Source organism: Vigna radiata, chromosome 7, assembly GCF_000741045.1.
Source record: "Vigna radiata var. radiata cultivar VC1973A chromosome 7, Vradiata_ver6, whole genome shotgun sequence".
In the NCBI taxonomy this organism is placed as follows: domain Eukaryota; kingdom Viridiplantae; phylum Streptophyta; class Magnoliopsida; order Fabales; family Fabaceae; genus Vigna; species Vigna radiata.
Genome location: NC_028357.1, coordinates 44,843,988 through 44,856,257, shown reverse-complemented (window position 1 = coordinate 44,856,257; position 12,270 = coordinate 44,843,988). Strand labels below are relative to the sequence as shown.

General features: G+C 31.5%; 1 protein-coding gene across 2 annotated transcripts; it reads left to right on the top strand.

Moving 5' to 3' along the window:
• The first annotated feature begins 949 nt into the window (after positions 1-949).
• On the top strand, positions 950-9,817 carry LOC106768460 (ADP-ribosylation factor 1). 2 transcript variants are annotated; one of them, XM_014653635.2, is made up of 9 exons: positions 950-1,193; positions 1,316-1,497; positions 1,592-1,630; positions 2,018-2,080; positions 2,903-2,921; positions 4,465-4,576; positions 8,216-8,263; positions 8,552-8,682; positions 9,063-9,817. In XM_014653635.2, the coding sequence occupies exons 2-9, from the start codon at positions 1,395-1,397 to the stop codon at positions 9,094-9,096; spliced, it is 549 nt and encodes a 182-aa protein (XP_014509121.1). In that variant the 5' UTR covers positions 950-1,193; positions 1,316-1,394; the 3' UTR covers positions 9,097-9,817. The 2 variants fall into 2 exon arrangements, with proteins under 2 accessions (XP_014509121.1, XP_014509120.1); XM_014653634.2 differs by having other exon boundaries at positions 950-1,497.
• Positions 9,818-12,270: the final 2,453 nt, after the last annotated feature.

The window sequence follows — 12,270 nt, the reverse complement described above, 5'->3', positions numbered from 1 at the left end:
TTTCAATAAATTTCGTACAGGAGATATTCAGAGGAATTATTTTATCTTTTTTAATAAGTATCATAATTGAGTCCATGAAAGTTATTTTATTAGTTTATTTATTAAAATTAAATTATTAAGTTATTTATATACAAAATGCCTACCTAATTAAGCAAATATTTAGATCCAAAAAGGCACGTACATGTAATAACCATATGCTATAGACTTGTTTGTGTTTGGATTAAAGAACGGATTTGAGAGAGTGTGGGAAAGGAAGAAAATGAAGGAAAAGTGAAAATTGTAATATATTCAAAAACTCCTATTTTTAAATTGGGTGTGTAATATTTATATTTTTAGTGAAAATTCTATTAATATATCACTTAAATTCCAAAATATAAAAAACACATTTTAGAATGGACATTTTAATTTTAATACACTATTAAAAACACGTTTATAATTTTTTTATAACTATTAAAACGAATACAATAATTGGTACAACAGTTTTCATAAAAGATATTAAAATTTTGTGAAAGTAAATGAAAAGTTGTACACAAATTATGTACACTAAAAAGGTTAAAAAAAATTATCTCTCCTTTCCAGTATATATTAAAAATACATTGAGAATGAAAGTGCCCAACAGTAGTTTTAGATAATTTTTTTAAAACTGAAAAATTGCAGGAACATATTTGTGAGATGTAGGAAAGAGACCATTTGACACTTTTTCTTTCTTTAACCCGTGATTTTTTTTACAAGAGTCTTTGGACTAGAAAATGAAAAATATATTTTTAGATTTACTCTGTTAGTCTCAAATAAATTTTAAATTATAAAATGTAAAATATCATTTTAAGTTTTATGATCAAAATAAATTTTTAGATTTATATTTTTTTTGGAGAGATACAAGGAAAAGAGGGTTGTCAAAGAAATTGTCCCAATATCAATTCTGGAAATGGAACAGAAAGGCCGAGGCCCAACTTTGATTGTGGCAGGCTAATTCTAATTCTAAAGGCAGGAAATGACAGTTGAGTTGAAAACGGGGTTGCCATAGGTGCGAGATCCCAAAACCGAAAGGTGGAGGGCGAGGGAATCGAAACCATCTAGTATTTATCTTCGTTTTCTTCGTCTCCATTCTTTCTTTTTCCATTCTTCTTCCTTTCATCCCTCGCAGGAATCTTGCCAAACCTAATCGATCCTTCTACTTTCTTTGCGTTTCCAATGTATCGTCTTCGTTCCCTTCCTTCCACCATGGATGCCATTTAGATTCACACTCACATACACTTCTCAGCTTCACCCTTTCTGCTTCGAGATCTGATCTCATTCTCATTCCGTTTGTTTCCAGAAAGAAAAATTCATTCGGTTACTGATTGATGTGCTAGTTGCAATTGCACTGTTTGAGCGTCCCTCTGCCGAATCGGAAGATGGGATTAGTGTTTACAAAATTGTTTTCCTCTCTCTTCGGTAACAAGGAAGCTCGAATCCTCGTTCTCGGCCTCGACAATGCCGGGAAAACCACTATCCTTTGTATGCTTCTTACCTCTTCGCTTCTCCCTCACTGTCCAATTTGAATCTGTTGTTTTTCGATTTGATTCGTTTGAATTGTTACCTTCCTTTTCAGATCGGCTTCAGATGGGCGAAGTTGTCTCCACCATTCCAAGTTCGTACTCCTTCTTGTTTTATATTTACCCAAATCTTAATGTCTGTCTTTTCTATCTGATTTATTTTTTGTAATTTTTTATTCGTTTCGCTGCTGACAATATTTTGGTTTTGGAAATTATAGAATGATGAGCAGTCTTGTTTAAATTTTAGGTTCCTTTTATATTTATATGTAAGCTCGCACACATTTCTTATTTAATATAATTGTTTGCGTATACTATATAAAATTGTTAAAGATGTTCGGTACGTTCCTTGGTAACAAAATATAGCAAATTTTTTAATGCTGTTATTTTAGTTATTTTATCTCTATACGTATTGGTTGCTGCTAGTAAACGATTCCACTGCTTTTATGGTATTGTATATTGATTGATTAAATTATTTGATGCAGCTATTGGGTTTAATGTCGAAACTGTGCAGTATAACAACATCAAATTTCAAGTTTGGGATTTAGGTAACAAACTTTGTCATCTTGATTCAGCAAGTTCTGTATATTTTGGTACTTGTTATGGTTATGTTTTCTTCTTTTTCACGACTGCCTATGTTGAGCTAAACAAATCTAGAACCAGTATTGGAGTCATAGAGATTACCATATAGTTAGAATTTACAAACATGATCAATGAGCAAGGTTCAAATTTTATACTGAATAAGTTTTAATTAAAAATGGTGTACTACTAATTCAACAAATAAGCACGAATATGTTTGAACATATATTAATTTAAAGTGTTTAAATGTTCTTTTAGCCTTTCTAAATACTATCAGTTTCATTTGACCCATTGCTTTTAAAATGTTGGTATCTAGTCTATGTCATCCCCCTTCCACGGTCCCTATGTAAGTTTTCTGTTTTGTTCTCTTCATGATATTCTTCTATCTCATGCTAAATACAAACAAACATGCATAGCCGTGTTTTAGACTTGAACTTTTTTAGTTCTATTACTGAGTGAGTGCAATATACATTACAAATTAGTTTTTTTGCATAATTATGCCCTCCTTTGGCCATAGATATTTTTATCAATTGTTTTTTTTAATGTTGATACAGTCCAAGTGAGGATAAAGAAAAACCTAGACTATAACTTACTTTTTTTCTTTTTTCATCTTTCTTTCTATACATATCTACTTTGTATGTGTTGTTGGTTAAAGATTACTCTTTGGCTTCCATGCTTACGTTCTTTATAAATTACAAGCATGTGAATTTATTTCCTGAGACTTAATATGCAATGGCATATGATGGATTATTTTAAATGCTAATTCAAATGTGAAACTTTTGTTTATACAGGTGGGCAAACAAGTATCAGGTAAATACTCTGGCTTCATTCTTACTTCATTTGATTGAGTTTAGGTGTATGATCTTTTTTTGTTTCTGCTAATATTTACTTTTAGCTCCTAATACCTACCAGTGAATTTTGATATCCTATAATGTCACTAGGTTATAAATTTTATCACTCCTATTCCTACATGATATGAAGTTTCACTGGCACTTTAGCTCAATTATAATGTGGCATTGAAATTTGAACTTTCTATTCTTTTAAGGGCTGTTTTGTAATCATATAGCGATCTACTTGTCTTTTCTGTTCATGTTATCTTAAAATGCATGTCAGGAGCATATGCAGCGTGAAAATGCACTGTTTCAAGGAGTTTCTATGCCCAATGACAACCTCATTTTTTTCCCAATATTACTTGTGTCACATGATAGGATGAAAAAAAGTATGTGTAGATATCATCATAATGGATAAAAACTACATGCATATTGAAAACTAAATGGGTCAAACCATAAAATGGGATAAGAAATATTACCTTGATTGATATGTGTAAGCATTCAAGGTTACTACAAGTTTTAAATTGGTTGTTGAGCGCCTAACATAACCCTCCTTTTTTACATAGGCTTAGGCCCGACTGACTATGAAACCGTAGGCAGAGTTACTTAGCAGTCACAGTTTAAGGGAAAACAATGTAATTGTGGCATCGATGTGCTTTCAGAGTATGTTAAGCTGTCACACAAGAAGGCACATGATACCAAATGATTGTATCAGGTTTTTTAAATAGCGAGCTGTAGTGGGTAGCTACTCTCTGCTACAGGGAAGAATATATTTTTGGATTTCATCAAAAATTGAAATCTAATAGTGATGAATACTGAACATTCTAAAAAAGACTTGGACATTGATGAATATTGATGGTTCCTATGGGAAACTTGAATTTGATTTTTGCTGGTACTAATTTGTATGTTTTGTTTGAAACATCTATGACTTTCTATCCTTAACTGTGAAAGTCATTGATTTTGAAGCACTTGTACAATTTTTGAGAATTTATATGTATATATTGTAACCCGTATAAAAATTTGAAAATAGTTGCTATCCCTCTAGAGTGTTTTTGGGTTTAGCAGCTTAACGCTGCTATTTGGGATTTGAAACAATGGATTGTATGAGTTATTGGTAAGACATCCATCGAGCAAAAGATAACATGAAATTGGGTAAGATGGTTTAGAAATTAGATGTGTAAATAAAGGCATTGGGGACACTGGTGTGGAGAGTGGTTCACATTGTTGTCTTGTAAAAAGTGGTTGAGACGAGCTAAGTACATTGGAGGAAATTATTAGTTTAATCTCATATTGAATAGTGTTGTTGAGAATTTGGTATTTAGCTAAGCTATTAATAGGAGGATCAGGTTGAATAGAAAATGGGAAAAGTTGGATCAGTAACTGTTTGAAGTTGAAGGGAAAAACTATGAAAAAAAGAAACCGTAGCCAGATTTGTTGCATTGCCTTTATATATACTACAGCTGAAATGTCAATTTATATCCCCAACCTTCTGTTATTTGATTATTTTTAATATTTTTTCATAGGCCATATTGGAGGTGTTACTTTCCAAATACTCAGGCAATAATATATGTTGTTGATTCAAGTGACGTTGATAGGCTTGTGATTGCTAAGGAGGAGTTCCATGCAATTCTGGAGGTATTTTTCATTCTTGATTTTTTTGTGTGTATATTTATATTGACACACTCACAACACTCACACACATCGCGATCATTGTATTAAGAAGATTAGGATGAAAAATTATGTGCATCTGAACATGGCATCAATAAAAGTTACAAAATAATTAAAATCAAAAGAAGTGGTCTCCAAATATCAAAATTAAAAGAACAAAATTACAACGTATTTCAAACTTTTTAGGAAAGGAAGACCTAATATGTTTTCCTAATGGATAAGATTCACAATCTAAAGCTATCATCTTCTACTTAGGCAAACATGGGTGGCCTAAATGATCATCCAAAAGTTTTGGACTAAAATTGCAAAATAGGATAATGAAGAACTTGGTTTTAAGAAATAAAGACCTCATAACTCATCCTTCTCCAATTAGACGACCTTTACCATGTTCTTGCATAGTAAAGAAATTAGTGATAAAAGGTCACAACAAAACAATTCAAAGAACAAGTCAATTGCCTTAAAAAGATTAAATTGTAAGGATAATTGAGAATGTACAAAAAATAATTTAAATTTAGTGAAGGAGAAACTTTGTCAATTCCTTGAGATGCTACTTTGAATTCATCAGTGACGGTATAAAATAAGGAATTTTTGGAGAGGAAATGGAGGAAAAGAAGAAATACTGCCAAAGATGTGGTATGAGGCACCTAAGTTATCCATGGCCTATGACCTTTCATAGACTGAGAAATGCATCCAATTGACACATTTGGCATTGCAGAGGATTGACCAAGATTGATAAATTTTCTAGATTTGTACCTTCAAAATTTTTTGGTACTTTTCATTAGAAACTTTAGATTCTGAATTATCATATTTAGACACAGGAGCAACTCTAATGGTTTTCTTGGGTATATAACTCCTTCTCTCACAATGTGCATTGAGATGAGGACTTTGGCCGTCTTTCTTGATTGCTACGACCTCCACTTCTTCCTCGTGGTCCTACTGATGTTTCAATAACATTAACAGGATTTTCATCTTTTAACAAGGTAGACACTCGAAGAAGTCTATGTATTGACTTAACTGTCCCTTGAAGTGATCGAATCACCAACTTAAATTTAGTCACGTACATTTTCAAAGTCCGTGATCAAAGTCCGAGTGCAGGCATCTCAGATTTAGGACCATAGCATATCAAGTTTTTTTTGTTGATATCCTCCGATGAATCAGCCACCAAAATCTCTTCAATTCTTCTAGTGCAGCCCGAGCCTTTGCTACATGATTGGTCTCAGTGAGAGGCTACCCTTTGAGTTACATTATGTAGACGTTGAATTTCATTGGCAAAAATATATTGCGTGCTTTTTCCAAAAGAAGAATATGTCTTATATGTCTCGAAATTTCTCAGACTTTTTATTCAACCGATTACCGAAAAACACACAACTGGAAGTCCAATTTCTGCCAGTGAGATCTTTCTTCATCCAAAACAATAGAGATATGGAATTATTTTTCCAATTGAGCTTTGCCGTGGTGATAGTAGGTGTAGCAAGAAAAAAGAGAAGCCATTCCGAAGACTTGAGCAGGGAAGGGAAAAACATAGCCTTGATAGCAAAAACCCTAGGTAAGAGCTACTGCCACTGGAATAGAAGGAAGCGCATGGGAGACACACACTTGGTGCTGTGCGTGGCGGCACGTTAGAAAGATTTCGAGGCAGCGACCACCAAATATGGGTTGTGCTCTTCGACGCGCACCTAACCCTGACTTTGCCAGAAGAGATAAGACGGTGGACAACGGTAGCGACGACAACTATTAGAGATCATGGTTGTTGAATCCCGAATCATTTCGTGTATCTGAGAGCTTATTTTTCGTATCGCGAATCGTTTCGTCATAAGATTCATAAACATTTAAAAATCGTAACATACAAGACATGAAAACAGGTAAAGATGTAATTAATAATAACAACCGCATTAAAAAAAAGAGTGGTTGTACAGTGGATAAATTAAGTTAATGTTATAATGGTTAGATTGGGCTAGGTTGTATGACCCAACTCCTTTGGTAAATGAGAAAAATGTATGGGTTGATAAATATTTGACCCAAAGAGAATAAGAAAGAAAGATGACAGTTTTGAGTGCAGTGGTAGTTTTCAGAGAGTGACTTTTTTTATTTTTTTTTTGTTTGCAGTGACAGTTTCCAGAGTCACCTTTTTTTTTTTTAGTGCAGTAGCAGTGGAGTCACCATTTACTGATTGGGCTTTAAAATGTTTTAAACTAAATGGGCTCAAATTTTGGGTTAAAAATGGGTCCCAATTCCAATCCACTAAAAAGCCCTAGGGCTGTCTGTCCTTACTCACGAACGCACGCGAGGCCAGCATCGAGGCTGTGCCACCGCCAGGTACGTTGAGGCCGTGAGAGAGTAGCCACCAAGAGAGACGTTGTTGTCGCGAGGTCTATCGGCTTCTTCTTCCTAATTGCTGGGAGGGATTGCACCGCGAGGAGCCCCTGCAACCGGCGTCGTCGTGAGGGTCGCCGCGGTAAAAGGTGCCACCACGAGTAACATCCCTGCCCATGGATGTTACGATTCAGGCTACGATTCTGGGCGATTCGGAGATCGAATTGTACGATACTAACATGATACGGGAACAAAACGTGTCTTCAAGCTATTCGTATTGTGGAGGTGGAGAATCGTATCGTGTATTGTAGGATACTTACTACCATGTTAGAGAGAATTAATACATAGAAGAGGCAAGGCACTTCCTAAAACCCTAACCCTAAAATTGGGTTCACATATATGAAAAATAATAAAAGAACACATAACATTTCTTCAATTACATGCCATTTTGAATACTGATCTAAGAACATGGTTCGCAAACTTATAATATTCCTGTACTCATAAGTAATTGGTATTGTAGGAGAGTGGTGATACTAAGTTGCATTTCTAGGCTTTATTAGTTTAGTGAACCTTCAACAATGCCTTAGAATGTAATACATTAATGCTTTGTGTATTATATGGAATAAGCTAATAGGATATTGTTTTTCGATAGCCATAAGAACATCAATGATATATGGTATTGAATATTCAGAAATAAAGTGAACAAGAACTTTGCTTAAGATTTTGCAAAGATGAGAATGTTGGGTTGATTCATGGATAAATGATCATTCAAGAAAAGAAGATCATCAATGAATGAATGTTTCGAGAAAGTAGGAGTTGAACCTATTGTGGATCAGATGGTACAAACAAGCCTTCGAGACGGTTGGATATATGAAAAAAAGACTAATGGATGTTTCACTTAGACAGCATAATCAGATGGATTTAGAGGAACACCTAGACAAACTTAGAATGAATCCGGTACAAATTATTTATATTGGGAAAGAGTTTGTTGTTGTTCAAGGTTTAGCAACTATAATAGGGTTCTGAAGTGGTTTTCACAATTCAGTTCATTCAATTATACACGTTGATTTTCAATTTCATTCAAGTTATTCTATAATTGATTGTTTTATCTGACATATCATTTTAAATTAGTACATCAATTTTGGGTTTTAGATGTAGTTTTCAAGTTGTTGTGCACTTGTTGATTTATTCTGTTCTCTTTTCTTCCGTAGCCCTGGATATTGCCAGTGATTGTGATTTCAGGTTTTCATAAATAATACTTAATACTAAATTGTCTCTGAACCGTTGCTCCAGGAGGAAGAACTAAAAGGTGCTGTTGTTCTGCTTTTTGCAAACAAACAGGTCAGAATTTTATCTATATTTTTTGGATTCTCGTATTTTCCCCAGGGAAATAAGAAGGAAATAATGAGTATGTAAAAAAGTTAGGAAGCTGATATTCTCAGTAGGCGGAAAATGGCTAGCAACGAACTTTCCAGCACATTATTTATTATTGGCTTAAATTTATTGCAAACTACAATTTTGTGATGCAAAAGGATAGTTGTGCCTAATTACTATATGCATACCATATGCCTTGTGTAAAACTGAAATTTTGAAAAATAAATGCATCAATTCTCTCTTCTCCGTATACAGGACCTTCCTGGTGCACTTGATGATGCTGCAGTGACGGAGGCTCTTGAGTTACACAAGATAAAAAATCGTCAATGGGCTATTTTCAAAACTTCTGCAATAAAAGGAGAAGGACTTTTTGAGGGCCTGGACTGGTAAGTCAAATTAAATTAAAGGTTGTTTCAAGGGAATTACTATTTGAAATATCCATAGATATTAGGTACCTTTGCTATATAATTGCTTTTTAATTTTCATTTCTTTTCTATATTTTTGGATTTTTTTTTTCTCTCTGTATATCCCCTTCCTCTTGTTCTTTTATTTTTTGTGACAAAAAAGGAAAAACTATAACAATTTGTATGTATCTCTTATCTCCATAGAATAAAGTGAAGATAATTGTTAATTTCTAAGAGATAATTGTGCACAATGTTAACACGATACCTTTGAAATATTACGCTGCCTCTAACTACAATACATCATACCTTTTACAAATCCTGGTTACTATTTTGGGCAATATTAATGTGAGCTTGTTATATAGGTTGAGCAACACACTCAAATCTGGGGGTGGCTAAAGTTGTCCAGCTTCAGTGAAATGATTGAATTCAGAAGGGAAGGTTGACATGCGTATTTTTGGTATCTCTTTCACTGTGAATTATGTTACAATAATAGATTAAAGTTCGCACATGCGTTTGATTCCGCTTTGTATTTACAGTTAAAGGTGTGAATGGTGGTCATCGGTTGTCTTTTCGTTGTTTTTTTTATTTTTTATTTTTAAGCCAGTCTCTTGGTTCCCGTAATAGCAGTAGCTGAATGGTTTCTAAGGAAAATTTTCTCGTCTAATCTTGTGTAATCGAGCTACATGGGTTTACACTTAATGTGCTTGACGTAAAGATGATTCCATGAGGTAGTTTTGTCAATGATACCGGCTGATGATGACAAACCTTCAAAGCTCTCTGGTGGCGATGAGGACCGAAAAGCTATTAAAGCTATTGTTGACAAGGCGAATCATGGTAGCAAATTTTTACTTAGTGTAAAATGTTTTAGGTTTATATGACAATTCTCTTTGGATTTCGGATTTAAAATTCCGGTTATCTAAAAGTAACTTTTGGTTCAAACTATAAGTCGGATTGGATACCTAATTTGGGGCAAAAGTTTCTTAATGCCTGTTTTTATATATTTCACAGGATTTTTGTTTGAGGAAGAATTTTAACTGGCACAAAAAGTTGGACTTTGGAGCAAAGAAACCCAATTTACCAGGGGAATAGAATTTAATATTTTTTCATGAAAAAAAAACATCACCATCGAATGCCTAAGACTAGTGATAGGTCTCCTGTCGTATGTCACGAAGTGCTTAACTTCTCCTTTTCTTTTGGCCCATAATCCCCTTCACTATAGGGTTAGTTTATAATACTACTAAAAGTATTAAAGCACACCTATTCTTTTGGATCATGTGTATTAATTTATGATATTCAATTTTATCGTCAATGATTCTATGTTGACGTGTACAACATTTTTATTTAATAATTGGGCAAGTGTTTATTGTAGATATCTAACTTTTTTAAAATTGATGTTTTACTTAGGTTTAAATACTAATTTAAACCCTATTTTTAGCCGGTTTATTTAATGAACTTTTCTTTTCTTTGTCTGGTCAATGGTTTTCTTTTGGGTTAAATATGTTTTTAGTTCCTATATTTTGGAATGATTTTGATTTTAGTCTATTTTCAAATTAAGGTATAATTTAGTCCTTCAATTTTAGAAAACTTTGGTTTTAGTTTTTTTTTATCAATTTTTTTTAACTTTATTTGTTGTTTCAACAACAAATAAAGTTAAAAAAATTTGGTAAAAAGGACTAAAACCAGAATTTTCTAAAGTTGAAGGATTAAATTGTACCTTATGGACTAAAATCAAAATCGTCCCAAAGCATAGGAACTAAAAACATATTTAACCCGTTTCCTTTTTCCTTTTTTATCGGATTAATTTTGTTTAATTTATCCATCTGATTAATATTTAAAATTTGTGTTTACTTTTGTTTTTTGTTTTAATTTTTTTAAACTTTTTTAATTTAAAAAAGTTATTAATTTGTATTTAAACCTAATTGAGTATGATATTTTTGTTACGGGTTTAGGGTTTTCTTCAATTTAACTTTTATATTTGTTATTTTAATTCTATTCTTTTCAATTTATTTTTATATTTGTTGTTTTAATTCTATTCTGTCTTAATTTTTTTATAATTGAGTATGATATTTTTATTAAAATTAACAATTTTATTAAATATTTTTGAAATTATATTTAAATTAACTTTAATTATATTATTATAATATAATTACTAAATTTATGTTTGATTTTTTTTATATAAATTTCCTTATAATTACTTTTAATTTTTTTTAAGTTTAACCTTATTTTTAAAATTTGAAATAAACTCTTCATTATTTTTAATCTACTTTAATCCTAATTTTTACATGTAGCAAAAGTAAAAAATAAATATAATAATTATATTATAATAATATATCTACATTTGGTTTAAAATAATTTTAAAAGTATTTAATAAAAATAAAAATTTTAATATAAATATCTATAATATTTATATAAAAATTAAATTTTGTCTAGATTTGAAAAGATATAAAATTTATTTATTTAAAAAATAGAATTAAATTGAATCAAAATGTCAAATATAAAGATTGAAAGAGAATCGAAATAATAAATCTTATGATGAAATTAAAATAAAACAATGATACGTGACACTAAGCACTGATAATTTAGAAGAGAAGAAGGAGGAAAACAAATACTAAACCAACAAAATAAATATTAAATAGATTTAAAAAATACTTAATTAAATAATAATATATTCTATTCATATCAAATTAAAAGGCAGCACGTACTAAAATATAATTTGTAAATAAATATAAATCGAAGACCTAAATATGTTTTTTATCTTTGATTTTTCAAAATTAGAATTATTTTCTTTTTATAATTTCCTCCTTATATCTAAAACGATTATAATAATGTTTGAAACTTACCCATAGGAAAAATGGAAGTTTCCTTTATACATATAGAGATAAATAAATAGATATACATTCCTTATCACGTATTATTTTCTATATTCCTTACCATATTTGGGTTTTGAATTGTGTGTTTCAAAATCAATTGAAGAATAAGATTTTTTTTTTTTGCTAGATTACGCTGACAGTGATGTTTTTAGTTTACAGATTTTTATAACGAAACTTTTGGATGATTAATTTATTGTGGGAGCTTGCAATTTCTAACCTTGAATTTTCTTAGCCATAAAATAATTAAAGTTATCATTTGAAATTATGAGGTAAGTTAGTATATTAGTTTTGTTGATGAAAATATGTTACTTGTAGTTGTGGAACCAAAACTGAGAAAGACAAATATAATTGAGTAGGTACATATGAATAAACTGTGGAAGAAAAACTTATCAATGGAAGTTATGTACTTTTCTGTCTAAAGTGGTTGAATCATAGATTTTATAAATCATCAGAGTAATGATTTTTTGACACACCTAAATTTTTTACATTTATTTGACACTATCTTTTTTACTTTTCACTCTCTTCTTTCTTGAAAAAATATAAAACTTTACACATTTATGACCATTTTATTCTTGTGCTCTGTGTCAAATGAATGTAAAAGTGTNTCATGGTACCATTATTCAAATCATTATTAAGACCGACTACTGTTACTGTTCAACTAATATTTCCGATCCTTATGGCTTAAAGTACGACTTATAGA